This window comes from Electrophorus electricus, chromosome 21, assembly GCF_041902795.1.
Source record: "Electrophorus electricus isolate QZ-2024a chromosome 21, ASM4190279v1, whole genome shotgun sequence".
NCBI classification, from domain to species: domain Eukaryota; kingdom Metazoa; phylum Chordata; class Actinopteri; order Gymnotiformes; family Gymnotidae; genus Electrophorus; species Electrophorus electricus.
Window position 1 is genome coordinate 4,971,673 of NC_137517.1, and position 27,665 is coordinate 4,999,337.

The following is a 27,665-nucleotide window of genomic DNA, read 5'->3' on the forward strand; positions in this document are numbered from 1 at the left end:
TGGAGGCCAAATGTGAACCCCTCCAGCTGTGCTCCCCTCCAGCGAAATGCTGCCACATTTCGTTCAGACTCGGAGCCACAGAGTAAAACAGAACACATGGGTATCCTCCCTTTTCGTTCGCCGCGGTCAGGGGAGGGTTGTGTCGGGGTGGGGGTGGTGGAGATAGCAGGGCAGTGGGCGGTGCCGAGCAGCGGGGGCGAGGGGACGCTAAGCTGTTGAATGAGCCGTGCATCCTCCTCCTCTCTATCAGCCCCCCCCCCCCCCCCCCCCAACTCCGGCCACAGCACGGAGCGAGGCTGCCAGCTACTTTTTATAACCACATGTTGCTGTGCTGACTGGCTGCAGTGATGTGCACACAGCTGCTGCTCACACACGCACAGGCGCGCGCACATACCCACTCTGTCTCCATCTCTTCCTTTCTCTCAGTTGCCTTGCCTGTCTGCAAGAGCCAGCGGTCTGTCGTTTGGAGTTTCAGCCACCTGTAACAGCTGATGGTTTGGCTACGACATTCACCCAGACACCACTGACAAGCAGGTCGGGAAAGAGAGAGAAAGGAGAGACTGCTTGGAAAACCACTCCTTAAAAACGTTGCAAGTGCAAGAACAGAGGCTACCGTCATCTGCCTGACTGACCCAAATGTGAGGTAAGACTGCGGCTATCCGAATTCTAGTGTCTAGTTACTGATGTTTGTGGTGCAGTCGTTTCTTCATTGAGGCTTGCATGCGTTTTGGCTTTCGATATGAAAGTGCAGGGAAGTACAGCATAAAGGCAAACAAAATAGCCCAGTGATCCGGGAGCACAAACCGATCCTCTCTTTGCGCAGAATTCCTACACCGAGAGCTACATTCAGTTAATTAGTTAACGAAGCGCAGTGCAATTAAGGACACAAAAGTAGACACGTTGAAGTCGGTGTTAAGGGGACGCAGCGTGCGGTCGATCCGTGGCGTTGCGCGCGTCAACAAGTGGCCACCTCCGTGGCGCCTCCCGGTCTCGTATTGGCATGAACGGCAGGAGGTGTTTTACGGAGGTGTTTACGATGGACGTTCATTAGCCTCTCATTCCCGGCCGTGGGCGATCGTCCAGCCAGCCGAACCTCACGGGAGCGGAGGAGAGCATTGCTCGTGCTCCTCTCCTCCCCTCCCTGCGCAGAGCTCGTTCAGAAAAGCCTGGTCGGACGTAACTGAAATATAAGCGACAGATTTAAACATGAGGGGCGGGGGGGGGGGGGGGGGGGATGGGGGGCTCAATATCCTGTGAGATGAGGCTTTAATTGAATTCGGTATGGCCATCTGCTCTGCCCACCTTCGTCCCGACAACAGGGCTAAAATAAATTAGCTGGCGTGTGCTTGTGCATGCACCACTGCTGGTTTTGTCCGCTCTTCCTAATCGCAGTATCGTTTTTCTTAACATACCGTACGACGTGATTATGCGACCACCGTTTAGCTCGGAGGGGTTTAAGGAAAATGCCCGCTGTTCCTCGGACACACGAGGGCAGTCTTGGTCTGGGTCGGGGAAGAGCGGATTGCAATATTGTGTCCTCTGTCTGTGAGTCACGGCTGCGTGGAAACTGGGGCTGGATAAATATGTTGTTGCTTCGTGACCGTGGTCACAGAAATGTTTAATCTTCGGATGTAATGTGTTTTCTTGTCCTGGGAGAGTGGTCAGCTATAGACATCTTAGTTCTCTGAAAGGCTTTTCTCACAGGACGTGCAAAGATAGATTCGTACGACCGTTTCGGATTCAAGTAATTCCAAAGTGATTTCATGCATACGTTTGAGAAGATATTTTAGAGACATTTGTAAGCGGGAAATTCTAATGACAAAAACGAATTTCTTGTGCATTCAAAAGGCTGGTGAACGAAGTTCTCGTCAACTAAATGGTTTGCGCCTTATAACTTAAATACTTAACAGTGTCTGAAACAGTGGACAATGTAATGACGCCAAACTCCTCCGTTTCATCTCCCTCTGTGCTTCAGTGTGCGATGTAGCTCCTTTGATGCGCAAGAAAATTAGATTTGCTTTGATGGTGCTGTTTTTTAGAAGTTTGCTCTGTGCATGCGCGTGTGTGTGTGAGGCGACAGAAATCTCCCAGCATGACTGGATTTCGCGTCACTGTTTGTAATGAATGATGAAAGAATAAGAAAAACGTGGCTTTAATGTGTTCCTCCATCAGCATTCTTTACATAAACGTGTAATAAATACAGCAGAACGTATGTTTAAGCAACATGGTGGAATACTTTAAGCAGCTTTGTTCTTTACCGTCTCATACGTTTATTAACTGCTAAATGCTATCAGCGATTCTGGCCTTTTCAATAGCGATTGCAAATCAACTTACTAAGAAATGAAACTGTTCCGTGTGCTTTGAGTGCGCTTATGAATCTTAGATGTCCCCGCTGAATGTTCGGTGCAATGTATTGGTGAATTCTGGTATTCGCACTTTGTGTTTGAAACTTGTAGGGCAGTTTTTAACAGTCACAGTCAAATTTGCTCCGCAGTTTATGTTTTTAATATATTTTAAGGCAACGTGACAACGTAATCAATAGACTAAGTGAAAAAGACCATGTATATTTGTTTCAAAGTCAGCTTTGACTGTGTCTGAACTGCTTACGTTATTAAGTATCGATTTGGTTGTTGCATAGACTTCTTTGAGATTATGCAAAATCAAAGATCGCTGTAACATGCGAGTCAACATCAGAAATGGATGTGATTGGCTCATACTCATGTGCTTTTCCGAGGCTCCACCCACAGCGGTTTTGAGTGTGCGTGAGGACCCGCCCATCTGCAGCCATGCCAGGCCTCATCAACAAGGCCAAGCGCAGTGCCCTCCCGCTCAGTGCCTCTGACATTACTTCCTGTGTCCGGGGCTACACACTGGCCATGACCGCCTCGCTAACGTATGAAAACATAGAGGACCACCCCGTCGAAGGTGAGATGCCGTCTCAGGATAAGCCATGCAGCTCCGTGCGGCATCGCAGAGCCGATCAGAGTTCACAGCATGATGTCGATTCCACCTGTACCCCTATATCAGGGGTTCACTGGTCCAGCTGTGGTTGTAGATGTGCCACACAACTTCTTAGGCGTCACAGAAACACCACAGGGTCCATTGCACTCAATTTAAGAACCCCTGTCATATTTCTATTGAAATCTCATAAGATCTTAATCACTTTATAGTAGTCTTTTTGCATAATGTATTGTCATATAATATCTGAATTACTGTCTTTGTTACATGCATTATGCGATTACGTTATTTTTATTTTAGATCATGATAAATATCAAAAGATTGTTTCCTTAAACAAGATAAGATCATTATTAATGGGAATGGTGTCATGGGAATACATGATTTTGTGGGAAGAGTATATTGTTATAGTCTTGATGTTCTGACCATGAGGTTCTTTCTTTTTAGATTTTTGCTTAATTATCTCAATGACGTGAAGTCACTTTAAAATACACATAAATGACAGGCCTGGGCATGAGCAATACTCTAAGGACTGACACGGGGAGACCTTAGTCTCGTGACATGTGGCTGTATTTTAGCGCTGGTCCGTGATGCACACTGGGGAAGGCACTGGAGTGGGTGGATTAATATGGCTCTAGATCTCAAGGGGCACACGCACAGCAATTCCATACATCTTTTATGAGATACGTCTATTTTTCCCCCCTCTAATGCCAAGCGTACGAGTCGAAATGTTACCTCTAGCCACAAAAGCAATTTTGGCAGATGTGCGTCAGAAGCCTTATCAGCATGCGAATTTTCTTCCAAGCCCCAAGTGGTAGCGCAGCACTATGGCTTAGACAAAGAGGAGCTCAAGAGGATGCCGGCGCACTTGCGAACGCTGTGTGTGTACCGTGCCTGGAAACCGATAGCTTAACTTAATCCGGCCATAAAGTGGCACTTTTAGAAAACAGGCATGCATCTCTGAAGAACCTTCACAGCTTAATAACCCTCATTATAAAACAAAGCGGGCAGGGCACTCAGAATGAAACTGTGGTGCAGGATTGGCTAAAAGGATCCAGGTAGCAGTGACTGCAGAATCAATAGCCCCTTTGTCGAATGCTGTAATAACAGGCAAAATAACATTTTCATGAGAAAAAGGTTCACGATCGACCCTGAATCACTTTCAAGGATCATTCCTTCACATTTTTAATTACATCCTGCTATTGATGCAGATGTGTAGGTGAATGTATTTCCATGCACACGAGGTATGTGTGCTGAGGTCTTTCTTGCCTTTCACATGTCTGTTCATTCTGTTTCCTTTTCTGGAGGTATCTTTATTTACCCTCTGGAGGAGGGCTCTGTTGTGGTGGGCTTCGAGGCGATGATCTCCAGCCAGATAATCACCGTGCAGATCAAAGACAAGGCGAAAATTGATGACTGCTACGTTGACAGTGACGCAGCGGCCAACGGAGACCAGCAGGGTGGCGGCGGTGAGCCACCATGTTTCCCTTACATCTGTCCCCTTCAGACCCCGTGTTTCGACCTCCTCCAGAATGTTTCCCCCAGCACGGTTAAAAGAAAAAAAAACAAACAGAGACAAAATGACAAAGCCTCTGCAGCCTGGATTGCTCAGAGCAGGAATTGCGAATGAGGTTTTGCCTTAGTGACCCAATGCATGCCATACTAGGGACAGGGATGAGCTGATTCTTTTGACCTAATGAAGACCGTTGTAGGGATAAGGACGAGGTGATGCTTTATGATCTGTGTGCCGTAGCCCCTCGTCTCCACTGGACAGCTCTGTGATTGCACCACAGGTCTCGTGTTGCTTGACGAGGACTTGGAGTGCGTGGTCCTGGTGGTGAACCTGGGGCTCATCCCCCCTCTGGAGACCGTGAACGTGTTGGTCAGCACCTCCTCCGAGCTGTCCACCCTCTCAAACGGTGGCATCCGGGTCACCACGCCGCCCGTTTGCACACCCAGGGTCCAGTGCTCCGTCAAAGAGGAGCAGGCCTTCTCCCCTACAAGCAGGAGGTAGGACTCCTAAGGATTTTGTCACTAGACATTTTAGCAACATTTGTGCATCCATCAGTTCTTAGCTGTTAATATATTATCAATATACTATCAATATGATATCAATAGATCCTTTTCAATGGTATTAACGCATGCAGTAGTTACATTATAGTCAGGAGCAGAGGCTGTATGAGATGAGATGTGTGCTTTTTTTTTTGCTTTTTTTTTAATTGGATCAGTAGAGACAGACACCATTGTGCTCCAGGCTCACACGAGCAGACTCTCTCCACCAGCCAGCTGTGTCTGGCCAGGCTTCTGGAGGAGGAGTCCATCAACTCCATCGACTATGAGTTCAACTTCCAGCTGGAGATCAGAGGGCCGTATCTACTGGCTGGTCAGTGCGCCAAAGTCAGAGTCATGAGATGAGTCTTATGGTAGACAGAGACACACACACACACACAGAAACTCACTAGAAAGAGTGGATCACACTATGTGGAATATAATTCAATGTCAAAAGGCAACACTGTTGCCTTGTCCTACTTATTGATTATGTGGCATGGCTGCGAAATGCGTATTTTCGAATGAACAATGGAATATTTTAAAGTGTGTCAACTGCTTTCAATCAATAAGGCTTTTATGGTTTCTGAGATGTGGCTGTACTCTGGAAATATCCCAATCTGATGCTCAGAACTCGAGCCAAGTAATTACGCTATTGATTGTCCACTCAGAGATTCAGCCTTCATGGTAAAGAGTTGATCTTTAAACTCTGTGAATTGGTATGGCTGGTGCTGCAGTTGTGGGCCCTGCTGCAGCCAATACAGAGTACTGTGTGTGCACTTGCGTGCAGGTGTGGAGAGCCCCTCCCACGCCATCCGGGCCGACGCGGACCCATCAGCCTGCTCCGCCACCAGCATCCTGGTCACCCTGGCAGACAAGTACACCTATGACTGCCCTGTGGAAATCCTTATCTACCCCAGTGGTGTGTACCACACACATGCACCATACGCATGCATCACACACACGCACACACAAGTGTGGATCATATTTGAATTTGACTTGCAGTTGGTGACGGGATTGTGCAGACTGATTGAGAGCTACGTTGTGGGCATCCCGGGCCAAGCACGTGTAGTTTAGTCAGGGCTCTGAAAAGGAGAGACACACGCTGTTGTCCATATACCAAACTTCAGCACCCACTTGTGACACACTCCTAAGTGAAGTAATCTATGAGTGCATGTGAAGGACTGCACATTTCTGCTGGGTTTTTATGCATGCCTTCATATTGCCTGGATACAATTACCCTTGCATTTTACAGTGTGTCTGATATTGCAGTAGCCTAATTATGTAATCAGTAGTGAAGGACTGTTTTAATACTCCTGTGTGTGTTTTGCGGCTCTATCCATGGTACTTGCTTAATTTTATGAGACACTTGCTGTACTTTTAAAAAAAAAAATTTCACTATAACAGCAGAGCGAAGTTAAGGAGCTTAAATTTGAAATCTGGCTGTACCGAGAGCAGGTGTTGATTTTAGAACTCCTCTTTAGAACTCACTCCTCTTTAGAACACACTCTTCTTATTACTCACACTTCTTTAAAACTCACTCCTCTTTAGAACTCACTCTTCTTAAGAACTCACTCTTCTTTAGAACTCACACCTCTTCAGCTTGCTAAAACCCCCCTTGGTACTCTGTTCTTGCTCCTTAATACAGTCTCCAGTTGGGAGGCCCTGCATGTATTTGGAGATACTTCAGGAATGAAGACACTGGTGAACTCCCTGGGCTGATGCGGTGGTGCGCTCACGCTCACGCTCACGTGCACATTGCACATGAGTGTTCACAGGCCAGTTTTATGTCAGCGTGAATCAATTTGCTACTGGGCTGCTTTCTGCCTAGTGCATCTCCTCACGCTCTGAAGTTACTGAACATCTGTGTGGCATCACTCCATACACACACACACACAAACTCCAACTACTTAGAGCCTAAAGGCTTCACCTTCGATTAGCATTTTTACAGCCCTGCTGAGTATGGTCTGTTCATTAGATCAGAATCTATTAAAACACCATATTCCCTGCTCCAGTGCTCCTCCACCACCTCCCTGCTGGAGGCTGCCGTGTTGGCATTTTTGGGGAGGTTTGCTCACGTTCCTCTTCTCTCTACTGCATTCTCCTCCCCCAGTGCTAACTGTTCGTCATTTCTTTCCGTGAGGGGAAGCTGAATCACTCGCTCATTAAGGCACCTATCTGGAGCAACCCCCCCCCCCCCCCCCACACACACACACACACGCCCCACAAACCTACCACCAGCTGACCAGCCTCCACTATAAGATGGCTGAATTGGAAAAATGACATGGCGGTCTCAACGTGATCACCTACCGGGGGAAAGGCTGTGCTGCACGGGGCTGTCGGGCCACTGACATCCAGGCCTCTTCTATTGATTTCACACCAGTGACATTCCGGAAATAGATTATTTATTATATGATTAAAATGTATGCTTCTTTGAGCAATTTGCACAATTCTAACCGACTGGTAACAAATGATCAAATAAAATTTTTGTTTTTATCTCCACAATTTCTACCATTTTGGGGCATTTTTCAAAATAAAATCCAACCTGTGCAACAGCAGATTGGATGGATTTTAATTGTAAAATTATAAAAATACAGATGCAGGGAAGACTGCTGAAAAAGAAGTCTGTTGCAGATTCTCCAATTAGCCATTCTTTTCTAGACCAAGCATGAAACAATCCAAACTGAGTCTACCGCTGCTTAATGAGTTTGCTTGCCTGCGGCATGCAGGGGGCAGCCGAAAGCAATCTGCTTATTGCTCCCCGCACATCCACATGTGCGAGGAGTGTTACTGCTCCCCACACATCCACACGTGTAAGGAGCGTTACAGCTCCCAGCACATCCACACGTGCGAGAAGCGTTACAGCTCCCAGCACATCCACACATATGAGGAGCGTTACTGCTCCCCACACATCCACACGTGTGAGGTGCGTTACTGCTCCCCACACATCCACACGTGTAAGGAGCGTTACAGCTCCCAGCACATCCACACATACGAGGAGCGTTACTGCTCCCCGCACATTCACACGTGTAAGGAGCGTTACAGCTCCCAGCACATCCACACATACGAGGAGCGTTACTGCTCCCCACACAACCACACATACGAGGAGCGTTACTGCTCCCCACACAACCACACGTGTGAGGTGCGTTACTGCTCCCCACACATCCACACGTGTGAGGTGCATTACTGCTCCCCACACATCCACACGTGTGAGGTGCGTTACTGCTCCCCACACATCCACACGTGTGAGGAGCGTTACTGCTCCCCACACATTCACACGTGTAAGGAGCGTTACTGCTCCCCGCACATTCACACGTGTAAGGAGCGTTACAGCTCCCAGCACATCCACACATACGAGGAGCGTTACTGCTCCCCGCACAACCACACGTGTGAGGTGCGTTACTGCTCCCCACACATCCACACGTGTGAGGTGCGTTACTGCTCCCCACACATCCACACGTGTGAGGAGCGTTACAGCTCCCAGCACATCCACACATACGAGGAGCGTTACTGCTCCCCGCACAACCACACGTGTGAGGTGCGTTACTGCTCCCCACACATCCACACGTGTGAGGTGCGTTACTGCTCCCCACACATCCACACGTGTGAGGTGCGTTACTGCTCCCCACACATCCACAAGTGCAAGAAGCGTTACAGCTCCCAGCACATCCACACATACGAGGAGCGTTACTGCTCCCCGCACATCCACACGTGTGAGGTGCGTTACTGCTCCCCACACATCCACACGTGTGAGGTGCGTTACTGCTCCCCGCACAACCACACATGTGAGGAGCATTACTGCTCCCCACGCCTCCACATGTGCGAGGAGCGTTACTGCTCCCCGCACAACCACACGTGTGAGGAGCATTACTGCTCCCCGCACAACCACACGTGTGAGGAGCGTTACTGCTCCCCACGCCTCCACATGTGCGAGGAGCGTTACTGCTCCCCATAAAGCACCGCATGAGTGTTAGCTTTCAAACCTTATGGCGATATGAAGATCAAATAGAACTGTTAAAGAGTTTCACGAAATCTTTAAGGTTCTCTTAACTATCAAAGAGAGTTCAGCACCATCGTACTCAATACAATTGCACCTTGAGAATGATATTTGAAATAAAGATGCATGGCAGTTTTGAGCTAACAAATGAATCTCTTTTCTACAAAGGGAGGAGGGGTATACAGCCACAGGCTATTTATGAGCTCGCACCAAGAAAGCCATGAGGCAAATAAAGAGCAACAAAATGTCTGAGTGCCACGACCTCCGACATGCACCACTCTACCTCAACAAAACCATCTCACAAAGGCCTGGATGAAAGTACAAGGGTGCAGTCACGTGTGGTAGAAAAGGAAAAACCATCATTTAATGCATCAGGTTCACCCAGGGCCAGGACCAGGAACCACAGGCTTAGCGTGACCTTAGCCTTTATGTAACGAATCCAGAGATAGCCAGTATTTTGATAAGCTGTATTTTGAAAAAACTTATGTAATATGTACTGGATTAGAGTAAAAATGGATATAATTTGTGTCAAGATAGGTTTGGAATCGGTATTTGAAATGCTAAAAATACTTTATAATCTAGTTTTCTTAAAATTAGACATTTCTGTGATTATAGCCTATAGAAAGTTAATTTTCTATCATCAAATTTCAAATGTTTGGCACTAGACACGATGAGGTGCTATAGAGCTGTATTCACTGTACCTTTAGGGAGATCAAGTGTAAGGATCTAATGTTGTGTCCTAACTGCACTTCCATGACACTAGCTTTCACTGAACACTCTAGGACTCATTTGAACTGATTTCTTTAGAGCACGTGGACACTGTAACCACATCATCTTCTCTTTTATACCCGAACACCTTTATCATCGTAAGAAATGCAGCTCCTGCAGCCTGTAACAACAGCAGCCTTTTGATTCAGCCAATTTGTAGTGCTATGTTCGAAACACCAGTCTACTTTGTGAATATGATCAGAATTACATGGTAGGAAGAAGCAGTGTGATGACATCGGTTTGGACAAAAATTCCTGAGGGCCTCCAGAAGGTCTTCCTCAGTCCCGTACCTGCAGCAACTGAATTACTGTAATTGAATTACAAATTACACATATCCTAATGTAATCAGTTTGTTTATATCAGATTTTGTCAGAGCAGGTAGAGCAAAATTGCTGACTACACCAAGGTCGTAGGTTTGATTTCCATAAATATTTGTCACTCCGTATAAGAGCATCTGCCAAATACCATAGAGTTTTGTTGAAGAAGCATTTGCCTCTAGTATCAGAACACTTTCTGGTGTGTTTTTTAAAAATCTCAGAACAAGTCACTAAATGGTTTGTGGAGAATCCTGCTTTTAATGCCGGTCTCCTGTTTTCCGTCTCCAGAGCTCCATCTGCCCCACGTGCTGATCGAGGACGGAGACATGACGCGGGAAGAGTACGACGAACACCTGATGGGGAGGAGCGACTACATCAGGGCCACCAAAAAGGACTCCAGCAATGAAAAGAAAGTAAGAGACACAGAGCGCACAGATAGGGGCAGCGGGGAGAGAGAGATGAGGGTAGAGTAGTGATGACCAGAGAAGGAGAGCTGATGAAGAGACAAACAGATGGAGAGACAGTTTACCAAACAGCTGCTCCATAAAATGCAATGACATAGTTGGTCTGAACCAGTCGCACGTACAGTTGGCACCTGCGACCACTGACCAGTAGTGTAACAAGAAAGTGCAAAGTAGAAAAACTTCTGAAATGAGCCAATGATTATTTGACGCAGTAAGCCGATAATGGGATGCCGGTTGTTTGTTTTATTTGATGCATTCATTACCCTCTTAGACTTTTGAAGAAAGTTTCACCTCGAACCATTTCTGCCGCATAAACAAAGGAAGGGAATATGAGGAAGGCACTCTTCTTTTGGTGCAGTTTGGCATTTAGGGCACACTTCCTGTGGCTGGCAAGGCAGCACGTGGAAGTCCACACCAGACTGGCACAAAAGCAGGTGCAATTAGATCCTTAAGTAACAGGAAGCTGCGCACGTTCAGCTGTCCAAAAAAAAAAAGGTTGGCAATAAAGGGGTTTCTATGGAAACCTCCTGAGGACTTCGCCGATGTTGTCTGCCAATGGGGCGGTAGAATGGAGTGTTGAGCACCTTCTCCGATTTAAGATTGTTAAGTACTCAAGGAGAGACAGCAAACAGTGAAAAAAGGATACGCACAAAAGATCTGAAGTTGTGGAGATGAATTTGCAGGGATTCAGGACCCTTTAATAATGGAGACTGTTGAATGCCCATGTTCACTGAGTCCAATTTCATTACTGCATTAGCCATGCTGGTTCCGGCAGTGTTACAATACATAAGCATGTAAATGCAACATACGGATAAAGAATGTAATCTCTTGAAAGGGTAACTGCCACTTATTCTCTTGGAAGAATTGAATTATCAAATAGGTTAGTCCCGATGAGAATCTCACAGCATTCTTTCACATTAAGAGCGTTGACCAATATTAGGAGAGCCTCTAAAGAGAGACAAAAACCAAGAAATGGATACCATGACATTGCCAAGCTAACGTTTCAGGCTCAGAGGGGGTGAGGATGGTCCGTCACTCTCTCTTGCTCGTCCTGTGCAGGTGGACATTATCCACAAGAGGCTCCACAAGGACATCCTCCACAACCCCGTGGTCATGCTGAACTTCTGCCCCGACCTGCAGTCCATGACCTCTGACCTGACGAAGGTCCAGGGAGAGTTCGTCTTCCTCATCGACCGCAGCGGGAGCATGAGCGGGGTCAACATCAGTCGCGTTAAGGTGAGGCAGACATGTGCGTGGATCCCAGGGGTCCTGGAAATGTTGAGAAGGGATGGACATTACTAAAAAAAAAGAACAATGATAAACAGAGAAATGAGCTAACAGCAGGTCTCGTTATAAAAACATGGCTGTTGGATCGCAGACACCTGGGAAACATGACGATTACTTGTGAAAACATGTTAAAACGTGTTCTGAAAAGGATGAGATGTAAGAGCTGTATTAAAAAGTAAGCGAGAAAGACAGAAGTAGAAAGCAGACAACAGGGCGGGGGTTATGTTCTCAACCAAAGAGCAAGCAAAAGGTTGCTTCATGTGGAAATACAGGTGATGCTTTCAACCCTGCTTCATATTCAAGATTCACCAGACTTTGCGCTATTGACCCAACAACAATAGCCACCAGGATGAAGGTCTGTTGAATTTCCTTGTGTCTACGGAACTGATATATCGGCGATAGGAATCTGGGTCCTTTCATTCTGATTGTCATTTTGCTTCAATGCACCGGGCGCGCGCCGCAACCAGGCCATTAAAGTGGTCTGCCGTGAAAAGCCACTCTGTGAAATATTGGATGCCCTCGGTCTCTGCACCCTGCACGCTGCGCGAGTGATCCTGTGGTAGCGCACGGCACGGCTGTGGCGTGAACCTGGAGCAAATGTTAAATGCGGAGCACGAGCCACTTGCGCGAGATCGGCATGTGTGACGCACGAGGCGGTGATGACTCATCCTGGATTTGACCGAGGACGTTCCTTTGCCACTGCGTCTTGTGCCAGACTTAAAGGTGCAGGTCACCCCAAGGATGACATCCCTCCCCGAGCACGTGTGGCTTTGAAGATGACTCCATCCCCGAAGAATCGGCTGTCATCCCAGTTTATCTCTTCAGATAGGTAGAAAGGGAAAGAGAGGAATAAGTTTAAAGGATAATTTTTAATAATTTAGAACTTCTGTTTGTGCATTGTGGGCATACCTACAATTTGTCATTATTTAAATACAGTTCCACATACTATACCTATTATTTGTATATTGCTACAATCCAGTGATTAAAAACTCATCATGTACTGGAGTAGCTGCACACTGTTATAGGCCTACCTTCGTTCTGTGGCTTTTGCTCAGGCTACCCACTTAAATATATGAAATATTCTGTAATATTTCTGATGTGTCATGGAATGAAGAGAGGCTCCTGTCTGGGCCTAGTGTTGGGCCTAGTGTTGGGCTGGCACCGCCCCCTCGCCTTTTCTCGGGCACTTCTCTGTCCACTTCCTGGCTCCTTTCGTGCCCGATGACCAATCAGTGCACGTTTGTGTTGCCAGGATGCCATGTTGGTGATCCTGAAAAGCCTTTTCCCTGCCTGCATGTTCAACATCGTTGGCTTTGGCACGACTTTCAAACCGCTGTTCCCTACCAGTCAGAACTACAACGAGGTGAATTGCAACCATGTACCCTTTTAATTAGTCGTAATTAGTTGTAATTTAATTAGTCGTAATATCGCTCACCACTTACGTCCATGTGATTTCTGTATTTTCACTTTGACCACAATAAGGGCCTGTTACTTTTTGTCAAGAGAACATGCCGTTTATTCATGCAGAAGATGTCTTTCTGTTACTGAAAATGCTTTCAGTTGCAGAGGCAATAGAGAGGTTTTGCATTTAATTTCAAGGCTAAAGTCAATTACTTTTGATTCATTGAATCAACATAAAATTAAGCACATTAGTGACATTCATTTGATATGGCCTTCTGAGCAGCGTCTATTAACATAGAATTATTTCATTCACCTCACGGTGACATTTTTCCCCTGAGCTGATCCTGAACCGACGGATCTGAACCCTGCCGACTCCCGCCACTGAAACGTGTTCCCTGTGGCGTTCCCTGTGACACAGGAAAGTCTTGCAACCGCGTGCAACCATGTGAAGACGATCCGAGCAGACATGGGTGGCACCAACATCCTGGCCCCGCTGGACTGGGTGCTGAGGCAGCCTGGGCAGCGCGGCCACCCTCGCCAACTCTTCCTCCTCACTGACGGAGCGGTCAGCAACACGGGGAAGGTCATCGCTCTGGTCCGCAGTCACGCCCCGTTCACCAGGTATGGGGGCGGCTCTCTAGTTGGGCATTGTTACTTGCCCATAAACACTAGTACCTCTTGTAGTGGATTATTAATATTTAATATTTTGTTCATCTCAGCTGTGCATGGGGGGGGGGGGGCTGTCAGTGTTCCGTGATGATGTCACCACCTTTTTGACCGTCGGAGAATGTCAGTTATCTCGGAGAAAAAAGCAATTGGAATAAAGACGTTGCAAATGATCACCTGTAAACCCAAAAGGGTGGGTGTCTCATTTCAAGTGGAGCTACAAGGCACGCCTCTTGCGCGTTTAGGTGGTGATGTGATGTTGGGCAGAGCACACTCTAAGACTTCTCCACCTAATGGTGGAATTGATCTCTCGCCCACAGAGCCACTCGTTACTGGCGCTTTCGTTTATCTTCCGAATCCTCTCAAAGTTGTTACACATTATTGCTTGTGTCTAAAGAATTCAATACAGTACAGGTTTTCAAAGTCAAAATCAAAGAGACTTTAGACTGTTTTTTTTAGACGGGAACCGGTGGTGAATCTGTCCGTTTGCACACGTTTGTTAGCAAGATGAATCAAGATGATTTGGGAAATTTGTCCTTTTAAAGGGTGCTTGCCAGTCAGTGATCTCATTAGGCCCACATGGAGTCTGCCCAGACCTCCAGTGTGTTGGACGGTCCTCAGGCAACACTGGCATGGAATCTGCACTCCTGCCCCACAGACGCTCATGGCTAAGACCAAGCGGAGAACGCAGAGACGGCCCTGAACCTCAAAATTTTAACCAAGTCTAATGAGATTGCCAATTATAAAAAAGAGCAGAACTGTTTTATCTTGGTCTTGAAAAACAGGAAAAAAAAAAGTAATTATCTTTCTGACATCACGAAAGTGCTCCGGCTGTCAAACTCGGAAAGGTGAAAACGTTGAAATGAATATTGTGATGTCGCGTGGTGATTTTTTTTTTTCATGTTTGCCATTGCCCTGGCGTTCACCTTGATATAAAATGTTTGTGTGTGTGTTGTGTGTTTTTGTACATATGTGTGTACACTCACACCTGTGTTTGCATGCTCTCCAGGTGCTACGTGTTCGGCATGGGCCAGGCGTGCAGGCGTCTTGGCAGCAGCCTGGCCGCCGTTTCCAGGGGCTGTGCTGAGTTCCTGGCAGACGGAGAGAGATTGCAGCCCAAGGTTTTCGTTCACGCCGACGTGTTTGCCCTCCGCTGTAACAGCCAGCTTTTCTGAATGTCACGGCCGTGTAATTACAGCCTACATGTAAAGTGTGGGCTGCCCGCAAGTATTAGTAAATGATCATTTTGGTCGAGTTAAAATGTAAATTAGAATGATTGGTCAAACCAGACTATGCTGATTTTTCTTCCCTGGGTTTCGCAGAGACTATGTTTGATTTTTTAACAAATTATTACACTAGTAATGTGTGAGCGTAGTAGAAATGCCTTGCAAAAACATCTGGAGACAATGTTTCTTTTGGGGAATTTCACAGATGATTAAGTGCTTGAGGAAGTCCATGGCCCCTGTTCTGAGTGACATCTCCATCGAATGGTTTTATCCTGAGACGAAAGAGGTGTTGCTGTCTCCAGTGGGAACAACGTATCTGTTTCCTGGTGACCGGCTGATGGGGTACAGTGTTGTCTGTGACACGACTCGCTACCATCCCAATCCTAAATCCGTGAGTACACCCTATCAGGGTACAATAAAAGCACATCTTGATCCTGTGCTTGTGCTTTCATGCTGCAGAATGAGAATAACAGAATAACAAAAGGGTTCTTTTTGGATTTCCTAAAATAAAGCTCCAGAAGGAACATTTCAGACTTTTTAGTTTTATATTTCATATTGATTTCAGAAGGAACAGTCAAAGAATGGTTCTAAAACATTATCCATGCTCTAACCCAAAAACAACCCAACAAAACAACAAACATATGCTTTCATAATGAATAGGGGAGACCAAACCCCACAGTGTTTCCCCAACTCTGACAAAATTAATTCTGTTTTAAAGCTAACAACATGAGCTGAAACCCCAGGACTTGGATTGAAACTTCTGCTTCTAGAAAGCATTTATTTGTATTATCAAGCAGCCTCTCTGTTTCGAATTTTCCCTTCTCTTGGGAGCATTCTTGTTGTACTTTATTTAACAAACAGGAACAATAAGCTACCCTTTTTTCCCTCTCTCATCTGACTTACCAGGACAAGCGGCGCCGTTACAGTATGATGCGCTCGAACGAGTCCTCCAGCTCTGTGTTCTACCACTCTCAGGAGGAGGAGCTTGGGAGGAGTGGCTGTGAAGGGCAGGCCCCGCCCAGGGACACGCCTGCTACCGCAGCGTTTGATACTTACCCGAACGCCATGTCTGAGGGCAGCCCTGCTGCAGTGGAGCACGACAGCATTGGTAACAATCCATAACGACCTATAACTTCAGGAACACTCAGAAGAGCACTTCCCAATCGAGGCCTCATGGATACCTGAATAGTTTGATCATTTTTATATTATTTGGCTCAAGGAGAAACCAGATCTTAAGTGTTCTGAAGCATTCTGTTATCTCAGTTGAGTGCTTGAGTATCTTTAAAAATGGTACTGGCTGTTGGTCCTCAAGGTCAAAACTGAGTGTCTTCTTTAAAACAAAAGGCTGATTCTTATCAAATTTGTTTTAGAATGGTGTACTGGGTGGAGAGAGAGAGAGAGAGAGAGATAGACAGAGATAGAGATAGACAGAGAGAGAGAGAGAGAGAGAGAGAGAGAGAGAGAGAAGTTCCCCCTGAATTGCATTCATTTATGGCACAGTGGTTGATAATGGAATATTTTCACAGGGGGAGATATGAGCACTTCTCCCAGACGACGTGCATACAGCACCAATCAGATTGAAGACTATAATCCCCAGAGGAAGGTTTACACACCCAGTGACCCGAGCTCAGCGCTGGGGAAAAACCCCCTCAGAAGAGCCAAGGTGCAGGAACTCATCACACACACAAACCCTGACCATGGTGTCCAGTGGAAAGTGAACTACCAGGTTAGTAAGCCGGACTTCAAAACATGTAGAAATAGGTGGCTTGGGTTATATTGCGGGCTGTATTTTGGGGTAACAAATAACTTATAAAAATCAGCAATGTGACAGAGGGGTAGCAAGTGGGTGGTTAAGCTTGTAATCAATTTCCATTTAATTTTATAACCTAAAAACAACAACCAAAAAAAACCAACAAATAAGATCCTGTCCAGTGTTTCTAAGTGCCTGTGTGAGCTAACCCACTGCTTCAGATTTCTGTTTAAAAGGTTATTCATGAAAACTTTTCTCGGGACAATTTAGCCAAAACCATCTGTCATAATAATAGCAAAATGTATTTGACAGTTTAATTACAGCTGTTTGATCTCATTTTCTTTTTTCATTGATTCTCCATTCTGTCACATATAAACACAGAGTTGTCCATTTACTTAATATCCAATTCCCTGATCAGTTCTGTAAGAAAAACGAAATTCCCCAAAGTAATTTACTTCTCAAACACATACAGAGTTCCAGAAAGACTCTGTTAATGGCATTCTGCAATGCATGGGCATATTCTCAGTAATCCAAAGTCTCCTCTGGTTCCACTGACAGGGAAAAAAAATGTTATTGGTTGTCACAGAAAGACGCACCAATGTCGAAACTGCTGTAGCAGAGAAAAGATAATGAGGTGACAAAACATATGCCTGACCCAAAAGTGGAATCAGAATGCAACAATAAACACAAGGAGGGATGCTATCTTTCTTCTCTGCCGCCTCCCTAATGAGGGCCCACGCTCATGCAATGCATGGAAATTGTGGCAATGTCCTAGGAGATTTCTCCAGAAAAATGAGGTGTACATGTGTGTGTGTGTGTGTGTGTGTGTGTGTGTGTGTGTGTGCATGCATGGCTGCATGTGCGTGTCTCCTAATGACCCAGAGTGTGTTTCAGGCAGTGTCTGCACTAACCACATTTCAGAAATGGACTCGAATATTCAGGACATGTTCCCTCATAGTTTGCATTTGAGCTTTTAGTGCAATGTATATAACACCCCACGAAGAGTGAAATTCAGTACATGTAGAATAATCAAAAGAATTACATTCACCGTGGTAATATTCATCCTAGAATATGGGGTTCTTATGGCTTGCTATATAATTTATGGTGACGTTAAACGAAGGAGAACAGCAGGCTTTGATTTCTACAAGAAAATAATGACTTTAATGGTGCACTTAAGACGTCAAATGAATCGAAACGGCGCCTAAATGCAATCAAACAAACGCAGACAGACGACCTCGAACCCCTGAATGACCATCGTATACTGCACTGCACCTCGCACTCAAAACGGAGGCGTCATACTCCACATACACCAGAGGAAAACCACTGCAGTATCACCTCTGTGCCTCTCACAGCCCCAGCTGGCCAATCTGTGTGCTGCGTCCTCCAGGGGGCGGGGTTTGATAGGACCCAGGCCCCCACAGCAGGATGGGTCCCACGGGGAGACCAAATCGGATCCAGCCCCACCTGTCGGCCCCGTCTATGGCCCCAGCGCAGAGGACGGGTCCAGGTCGTCCACCGACAGCCATTCCTTGGGCAGCATGGGAGAAGCAGGTGAGTCAACTGCCCATAGCCTCGGTTCAGTCATATATGGATGTGTATATACTTCACAATAAAGGAGCTGTGTGGGTCAGTGGATGCAGCAGTGGATTTGTGCAAAGGTATTAGCTGGTGAATTCAGTTTTATTAATTCGCTGATGTAATCACTTAATCATGGACAGGAATGATTATTGGATATTCCAAGGGAAATCAGTAGTTATATAGAAGTTGCAATCAATGATTATTAGAAAATTTACTATTTAAAATAATTATATTATTTAAAAGAGGACATATCAGAAGGTGGCGCTCACATCAGCTATCCAGCTAACAGTCACTCGCATTGATGGGTTACATAACATATAGTGACGCTGATGGTCAGGAGAAAATTGCATGCCACCCCGCAGTTGTTCCACGTGCCGCCGGCATCCTGAACACATGCTCACACCGCGGTCGCTTCTACCAGCAGAAGGCTACGGCCACCAGCTCTGTGAGGCGGAGGCACCACAGGAGCCGCGAGAGCTGGGCGGCAGGGCGACCAGTTGTGAGGAGAGGGCCTGCAAGGTGGTGGTGACAGGCCTGCTAGGCAGCAAGCCTGTGAAGTGGGAGGTGACCTTTGACATCGAGCCCTACCAGAAGGGCCGTGAGCGGGAGGAGAAGGTCCACGAGGACCTGTGGAATGAGACCTTCCATCACCTGGCCGCGAGGTCGATCATTCGTGACTTTGAGCAGATGGCTGGCAAGGAGTGTGAGATTGAGCATGGTAGGTGATGGGCCTTTGCTCTCTACATTCTCAACACGTAGTTTGTTAAACACCTGGAACGCACACTGGCATTTTATAGGTGTGCAGTTATGAAGTGTAGCTCATCTGTTACCATGGAGAACTCATCAGCCACCTTCCACCCTGTTCATCATTGGTCAGTTTCTGACCTCAGGCCCACTGGATGTTATTTGATGACCTTTCTCCAAAGAGCAGCGACACTGACCTGGTAGAGAGTGTTGCACTGAGCCTGCCGTATCATGGCGGGAGTGAATTAATGATTCGTAGGTGAATGAGTAAACTCAGCTCAAGTGCAAATTTCAGCGTGTCTGCACATCACAGACTTGTAAGATTAGTCATTATCCGTGTCTGGCCAATTTGTCCCTTTACATCTGAGAATCTGTGCCATGGTTATTTTTCTTAGGTTCTGGCAGGCGGTATCAGCTGTATGCCATTCAAACCAGCAAAGCCTGCAACATTCTGAGCAAATACACAGCCTTTGTGCCCATTGATCTGGACAGCAACGAATATTTACCCACCTCCATCGAGTATCTCCACACTGGTGAGTCACTCCTCTGTTTTGACTGCCAGCATTGCACTTACCGCCAATATGCTTTCTCACGTCAAAGAAAGCGGCCATTGGCAAGAGTAGCAACTGCCTCCCACATTACCAGCCGGATGTGAACTGTGACTTGTGGAGATAATAGAATCCGATGCTAATAGCATTCCTGGGTTCATTCTTAGGGGAAGAGCTGAAGAGAGGCTCTCATTCGAGTTCACGCTCAGGAAGCAGGAAGACCCGCGGCTATTCCGTGGGTCTGGGCCGCTCGCAGTCTGGCTGCATGGCCGAGGGAGATGTGGAAACACACCCACCTCGGAAGACCACGCAGTGTTACGGTAACGATACGGAATGAGGATAAGCTGTGATGGCAAAGGACATTCCTCTGTCAAGACGTCTCATCCAAAGCAGGGAATGATCCTTAATGTTGACTGATCGCTACAGGATTTTACCATGTTAGCATCCACTGTAAATCTTCAAAAAAACCAAAACAAACAGATACATTTGATATATCTATTAATTCAGTATGTTTGTTAACCTATTACTAATGTAGCTAGTATTCTACTGATTCTTGAGACATAGGGCAAAACATGTCCAGCAATTGTAACTGCTATCAGGTTTATTCATTTACGTATTTTTAATTTTAAGTGTTATGAAGGGTAAATAATATAATGTATTTAATGCAATTATCCTCCTCAATTATAGTCATTATTATATCAACTTCCTGGCACTTAATGAGTTTATCAACGTTTTGTCAACACTGTAAGACATTCATTAAAATGTAATACAATTAGGCAATATCAAGGACAGCTCTCACTGTGAAGGCCCCCGTGCCATATTTCACTTTTGCAGATACATCAGTGTCAGTCTGGCTCTGGTCTGTTTTATAGTTTTTGAATATTTTAAATCTTAATGTTAATATTTCCTGTGTCACAACCATCATATATCAACACTGTTGATAGAGATGAAGGAACACAAGGCTAAGGGAACACAGACCAGCTTCCCTGTAGAATAGTACAGACTAGTACAGCACAGACTAATAGTACAGACTAATAGTACAGACTATTATGATAAGATATTCAAGCACAGACACTGAAAACATCTAAGCAGAACTCTGTTCTTCTTAGTTTTTAGTGCATTGTGTAGATTTGTAAGATACACTAGTGCTGTTGTGTGTTTCAGTGCAGCATGGCTAGGTTCTCTCAGTGGAGGATCAGAGAAGTGGAACAGACAGTACCAAAGGAAGCATAGCGATAAAACTGAACTATAACTACCCCACATCTAAATAAACTTTCAGAACCACAACTACCCCACAATTACCCCTAAAACAAAATACCCATCCATGTCCAGATGCCCTTTATCAGCGACTATCTCCATCAGCCCAATAGCCCTCAACCACAACTATGCTGACAGCTAAAGAACCCTTCAAGTTCAACTACCCCACAGCTAACTGCCCCTTAATGAAAATATCCATGAACAGCCAAGTGATCTACCCCAACAGGCAAATATCCCTCAGATACCCCAAAGCTAAACACCCCTCAACCAAAATGATTCCAATCAGCCAAGCACCTCTTATCTGCCTAACAGCTTTCAATTACCCTAATGGATAAATAACCCCTTACCCTCAACTACCCCACAGCAAATTGCCCCCCCCCCAAAAAAAGAATTACCCCCTCACAGCCAAATACCTCTCAACACATCTACTTCACAGCTTATTACCCCTCAACCAAAACTAGCCCCTGCAGCCAAATCAACAACTACCACCATCAGCCTGATAGGTGGTAGTTCTACAGTTACCCCCACATCTAAATAATCCATCAGCTTCAACGAAAAACCAAATCCAATTACCCAGCAAGAAAAACTGTCAGCCAAATTCCCTCTAACAGCTGATGGCTCCATGTTGACCTTTGGGAAGAGTAACAATAGATCTTGGTAAAACATTAATATCAATCTTGAATAAAATGGTTATAAAAATAACATCACTTATTTTTGTTTTAACTGGATAATTCAAAGTTTTAAATAATTACGAGTCCAGTCTTTTGCCACCAGGATCAGACGTGTCAATTCCAATTTACTTTTTCATTTACTGCATGTGGGAAACTGTCAGGGAACGCTCGCCTCCCGCGAGGCACGTGGTTCGGCCAGCCACGTGCAGTAGGAGGACCTTCGTTTGTGGCCACGCCTGCGCACGCCTGCGCCTCGTTTCGTCTGTGTGTATTTAAACTCGCGTCAGGGTGCGCGGCGTGGTTGGTCGTTGTAGACGTAATGTCTAAATGTAACGTGTTTGTTTAACATCGTTTCTTGTTCATGTTTATCGTTTGTAATACATGAGTGCCGCTGTCGTTTATGTTGTTAAATGTTCGTCCCTGTCGAGGAAGTCGGGCCACCAGGCGTTACACAAACGCATTTACATTTACGGCATTTAGCAGATGTTCTTGTCCAGAGCGACTTACGAAAGTGCTTTGTCATTTACTCATAGAATATATACAGTAGGTTAGAGTCCATCATACCATTGAACTAGAATATTGTAGAATACAGTACTCTCCAGAATGACTAACAAAAGTCATTTACTCATAGACTGTATCCTTTATCCTGTATTATAACAGACACAGGTGAAATCTTTGGTGTTTGATGGTGTTAAAAAATAGTAACAGCAAGCTAATAGGTACATTTTGATATCAAAACATGTCGCTATAGCTTAGTATTTGTTGAATATATACATACTGTGTGATTTGTCATGAGCATAGTTTTTTTTTTTCAATATTTCATCATGTTTTGTACCACTTCTCAAAAATCTGTGATTATGCAATTCTTCTTTGTCAAGCTTATGTTTGAAAAGCTATCAATATTTGGCCCTATAATGAGTGATATTAAACATTCAAAGAGGCCCAATCTGTGTTCTTTTGACCAGATGAAGACGACACTTCCCACTGCAACACAGATGCTTCTCCAGCTGCATGGGAAAGATTCAGCTTCCCAGAAGGTGAATGACTAGACGATTAAGTGATCTGGCCCTGCTTTTCACCTTGTGAATTCACTTTCCTCGAGAAAGAATTCCAGCCACACCACGTATAGTATTCTTGCAAACTCCATTTTGCACTTGTACACACACACACACACACACACACACACACACACACACACACACACACACACTCACACAGCCCCAATGCAGAGTTTTGCTTATCTTAGCTGCTTAAAATCCTTTTTGCTAAGGCTGCAGTGTCCTTGAATAACGGTAAGTAGTGAGTGACATGTCCTTTGCCCTACATATTGTGTGTGTGTGTGTGTGTGTGTGTGTGTGCGCGTGTGTCAGAGAGAGAGTTAAAGATGTGGGAAAAGTGGAAGGCTAACCAGGTGTATTTGCTGTCTCTTTCAGTGTCTCAGAGGAGTCCATCGGCGACCTCAGACCAATCACAGAGATCAGTGGAAGGCCTCTTCTCTGCCAGGTGGGAATGAGAGAGAGAAAGACGGAGATCATAAAAAGAGAAGCGCTAAAATGGAAAAACCTAGATGGAGCAAGCCAGAGTGGAAGAGAAGCAGAGGGAGCTGTAGAGACATCTCCTCTTCTCTACCCAGCTGCATTTCTCACTCATTTGTCAAACAAACGAAATGCAAGTGTACTAGAAAAACCCTCAAGAATGAGCTGCCGTTGTATACAGTTACTACTACTATTACAACTACTACTACTTTCAAATTTTGCAGTAATTTGGTTGTTGTCTCATTGGTTGCCTTGTGTTTTTCATAAGATATGCAAAATGACCAGGGATGCAGGCGAAAATAACATGACAACCGTTGTTACCAGAGAGACACTGCCATCTACTGAATTCAGATCATTTCTTCCACAATGCGCTTGCGTTGTACTGTTTGGTGTTTGGATCAGGTGCATTTGCATTTTGGCTTGTTTGCTCATGGCACAGCAGGTTGGGGGTGCAGCCAGATCTAATGGTCAGGGTGCTTATGGATTGTTCTGACCATGCACACTGTCTATAGCTACTTGAGAGTCCCACATCCATTGGTCACTTATTTTCGATACTGGCTTTCTTAATGGCTTCTGCCCTTAAGTGTATAAGATGCTCTCAGTTTGAGCAGCAAGCCTCTTCTTTAGCTGGTGAGGAAGGTAATCAGGAAGCATGCTATATATTTATGTAACCTTCAGAAAAAATATGACGTTACCAGGCACGTCCCACCCCGCTGGCCCTTGTATGTAAAACTGCGGGTGCGCAGCCGTGGCCAGCTCTAGGACATTTGTCTCTCTCCTGCTCCAGGTTGAGCCTCACCAGGACGCGTCTGCTTACCAAGGCCGCGCGAGGTTTCATGTGCCGTACTCCCGGCAGAAGTGGGGACTCCCTGGGAGACGGCGATAATGACAGCAGGGACTACATCCCTCTGGTTTGTAGCATGCTTCCTCCTGCTCCCACGTCATGTTGGCGTAGTACATTTCCTAATGACATCCAATAGGTTGCTGCGTTTTGTCTGGTTCCAGCACTGTGTTTCATTGATCAGTAATAACAATAGGTAGAAATTAGATCAGTGAATTATTCACTTATCTCGGAATAGTTTTGCCAACTGTTTGGGTAACTTATCTGGTAATGCTGATCTGGTCTGTCCTGTCCTAAAATTGTTTTCATCTTGGTATAACAGGCGAATACTGTTCCCGGATCAGCATTCTTCCTCTGAGAGGTTTGATTTTAAAAAGTGCCATTGTCTTAGTGGATTTGACTGTTATATGACCCATAAATGCTTATCTTCGGCTACATGTGAATAAAAACATTACAGAGTGAGGTGCAGTAATTCCAGCTGATTCATACCTTATAAATAGCCAGTCAATATTCAGCCTGAACCTACTCAAAAATAATAAAGCTCATGACATTAAACAGGCTACGGTTGACATCCCACGGGTCATAAAGCTAATTAAATGAGAGGATCTATTGATGTCAGGAACAGTCCAGTGCAGTTCATTTAAGGATATTCTCCTGTGTTACTGATAGTGAGGAATAGCAAAATCAATAGGTCTGCTATACCTGTAAGAGAAGATCACTGAAGTTACTAGGTTGTGTACATACATCCATTGGGTTCAAAGTGATAATACTGTTGACATTCTTAATTGCACTTAGAGCTGTAGTTCTGTTTCCACATCATTTTGTACTGTTTTAGAGAATGAAGTAATCATAAAAATTGACTTGTGTTTCTGGATTTAACTCCTTGAACCATGGATATTTAATTGATTGCGTGTGGGATTGGTGACTTGGTAACTTGGTGAAAACTAGCTCGTGCTCATGGGTGTGTTGCAGGTGTCCCTCCAGCTGTCCTGCGGCGCGTTCACGCTGGACGCCGCTTTGTGCGAGGCAATAAACGTCCCCATGGACAAGCTGAAATGGACGTCCCCTTTCTCCAGTCACAGAGTGAGCCTCACCCACATCTCCCACACCAGCAGCAGGAGGAGCGATAGCCTGGAGGTGCACCACAGCACTTCTCCTCCGCCCAGAGACCCCGACCTCAGCTTCGAGTCGGAGGAGGCGTGGCCCTGCAGCCCGAGCTCCACCCACCCGTCCCAAAGCCCCCGAACCGAGAGCACCTCTTCTCTTTCGGGGGCCCTCGCCTCCGCATCGTGCGAGGTGCCTGTCTCGCTCGGCAGCGGCCCGTACGACAGCGGTCGGGGCTCCGAGTTGGACACGCCCCCATCGGCCTCGCCTGGGGGTGCGCAGAGGGCTGTCCAGGAGCCCGAGGGCATGGTGTGGGCTACAGCCGTGGCCCTGGCCTGGCTGGAGAACAACTCAGCCAGCTACTTCATCGAGTGGGAGCTGATAGCGGCCAAGGCGAGCCTGTGGCTCGACCGGCAGGTGATCCCAGAGGGCCGAGACCTGGCGGCAGTAAAGGCAGCAGCAAACCAGCTCTTCATTATCCTCAGACACTGGGATGAGAACCTGCAACTCAATATGTTGTGTTACAATCCCAGTAGTGTCTGACTATGAAGGCCCCACGCGCAACAGGCCGGTACGCCATGCTGATGGATGACATCCTTCTGCCGCAATTTTCATGTACTTGGGTCGATATGCTGCGCAGCTGCAGAGCGTAAAAATATCACATATTTGATTTTCACGTGCATTAAGGCTCCCCCATGCAAACCTTTTGTTCGCCTTTCGTCTCTGAAAGGCTGAATGGAGTTGATAAAAACTTCGACGAATTCTACAGCTGCTCAGATCATAGTGTTATTGCATTTCTCACTTTTCTTTTGGCTTCTTTGTTTATGGTTCCATAAACCACAAATATTTATTTTCCTATCAGTAGCTCATTATTTCCAAAAGGCTTACGAAGCTGTGCTGTCTTCTTTGAATGGCTCTGCAGTCTCATTGAGCTCTGTCACCAGACACTGATTGCACTTCAGGTTTAACCTGATGCCCTGCAACACAAAAATCAGGTGACAATTTGACAGTAAATTATTCATAGCGAAGGTTATATGCAAACAAGTCGATGACACCTTCTCCGACGTGGAAAAAACAAAAACAAAAACCAAAAAAAGGCGATTTCCTATTTATGACGGCACAGCTGGGGTCATAGATGCTGAAGCATGTTTACATGTGTTAATGTGCTCTTGTGTTGCGGGCAGAAGTGAGCTGGAACAATTGTCAAAACGTCCGTGTTTGTCTCCAAGGTGATTATTTTGTGAACTGCGTGGCTGCTGTGGTGAGAGAGGCGAATTTCATCCGCTGAAGTAAGCCTCTACATGTCTCTGTTTGTCAATAGTGGTCCACTTTATGTGGATCCATTGTATTGTATTTCTTGATCTTCTTAGTGCTGGAAGATCAAACGACTGGACTGATATGGTCACTGTCCTAAGAAGAAGCGCCAAATTTACTTTGCATTCTTCATTTGCTTGTCTGTGTGAAATTTAACAAGATGTCAGATTATTGCTGAGATGACACTTTCTTTTGGTCAAAGTGCTCTCTTGTCTTAAGTGCCTGACCCAGTTGAACGTCACTGAACCGTTACGGTTTTAACGCCACGTAAGGTTTAGTTCTTTTATTTGTTGTTGCTTTTTTGGCAGTGTGTTTGATATCGGTGAATCTGTTGTTCTGGAACTTTCTCGTAGTTCTATTCATTCTCAAATCTAAGCAAAGGTTGGCAAGTCCTAAAAAAATCAAGCTAAAAAATGGAACTAGGTTGTTGTTTTTTTTGGTTTGTTTGTTTGTTTCTCCGCTAAGCTGTCGATCTGCATAAATTACTTTTTGAACAACTGTGGTTTCTTTTTCTGTATGAGATTGTAACCGTATCTATCACTCAGGTACTGCTGCTGTGTAGCTTGGATTTATCGCTGGGTCTGCTTGCAAGGAGCAGGGCTGCAGGAGCTATTCCTGCTGCGTGCCCAACCCCGCGTGCTCTGCCCGCGAGGACCAGAGTCCCTGGCTCGCGAGACTACCGCCGACGTGTAAAATACATGCTTGTAAGTGTAGATGTCGACTCTTCGTGTGGAAAGTGGAATCCATTTTGAGGTCAGTTGTCTTTCTAAAGTGGCCGTTGAACACCCATCGGCTCTCTGTAGCGCTGCTAGTGCAATGATGGAGTGTGTAACTGCATGTAATAAAGTCTTGCTGCTGACTAGTGTGTGTGTGTCTGTGTTAATTTCTCGGAGTGCTGCTCTGTCGCTGTGGGCAGAGAAGGGAAGCAGCTTCAGCAAGTTTACAAGAAAGAAAAATAGTTCACTGGAACTCTGTAAATATTAACACAGTAAATGGTTAATGGAATTACTAGAATATAATTATCAGTGGGTGGATACCTGGGGCTTTGAAGGTTATCCTGCATCTGAGGACATGTAGAACAGTACTGCATGGGGTTACTAGGACATGTTAACAGTACTGAACAGTGTCAGTGTTCAGGACCTCAATCATCAAAATGCATATTGTGCACTGACAAACATGTTTCGTTTACCATGTGT

The 27,665-nt window shown here is 45.7% G+C and overlaps 1 protein-coding gene across 1 annotated transcript; it reads left to right on the forward strand.

Annotated features, from left to right (window-relative positions):
• The first annotated feature begins 401 nt into the window (after window positions 1-401).
• Window positions 402-27,331, forward strand: vwa5b1 (von Willebrand factor A domain containing 5B1). The gene is made up of 22 exons (XM_081704914.1): window positions 402-643; window positions 2,735-2,925; window positions 4,263-4,424; window positions 4,749-4,965; window positions 5,184-5,338; window positions 5,792-5,923; window positions 10,372-10,496; window positions 11,607-11,783; window positions 13,087-13,197; window positions 13,654-13,856; window positions 14,911-15,022; window positions 15,333-15,518; window positions 16,034-16,235; window positions 16,654-16,853; window positions 18,230-18,428; window positions 18,877-19,173; window positions 19,595-19,732; window positions 19,915-20,067; window positions 22,641-22,712; window positions 23,109-23,178; window positions 23,998-24,121; window positions 25,024-27,331. Exons 2-22 carry the CDS (start codon window positions 2,787-2,789, stop codon window positions 25,696-25,698), a joined length of 3,849 nt encoding a protein of 1,282 aa, XP_081561040.1. The 5' UTR covers window positions 402-643; window positions 2,735-2,786; the 3' UTR covers window positions 25,699-27,331.
• Window positions 27,332-27,665: the final 334 nt, after the last annotated feature.

Coding starts and splice junctions, on each gene's coding strand:
- vwa5b1 (XM_081704914.1), top strand. CDS start 2,787: ATGCCAGGCCTCATCAACAAGGCCAAGCGCAGTGCCCTCCCGCTCAGT. Junction 11,784..13,086: donor TCAACATCAGTCGCGTTAAG/GTGAGGCAGACA, acceptor TTGTGTTGCCAG/GATGCCATGTTGGTGATCCT. Junction 19,733..19,914: donor CATCGAGTATCTCCACACTG/GTGAGTCACTCC, acceptor GTTCATTCTTAG/GGGAAGAGCTGAAGAGAGGC.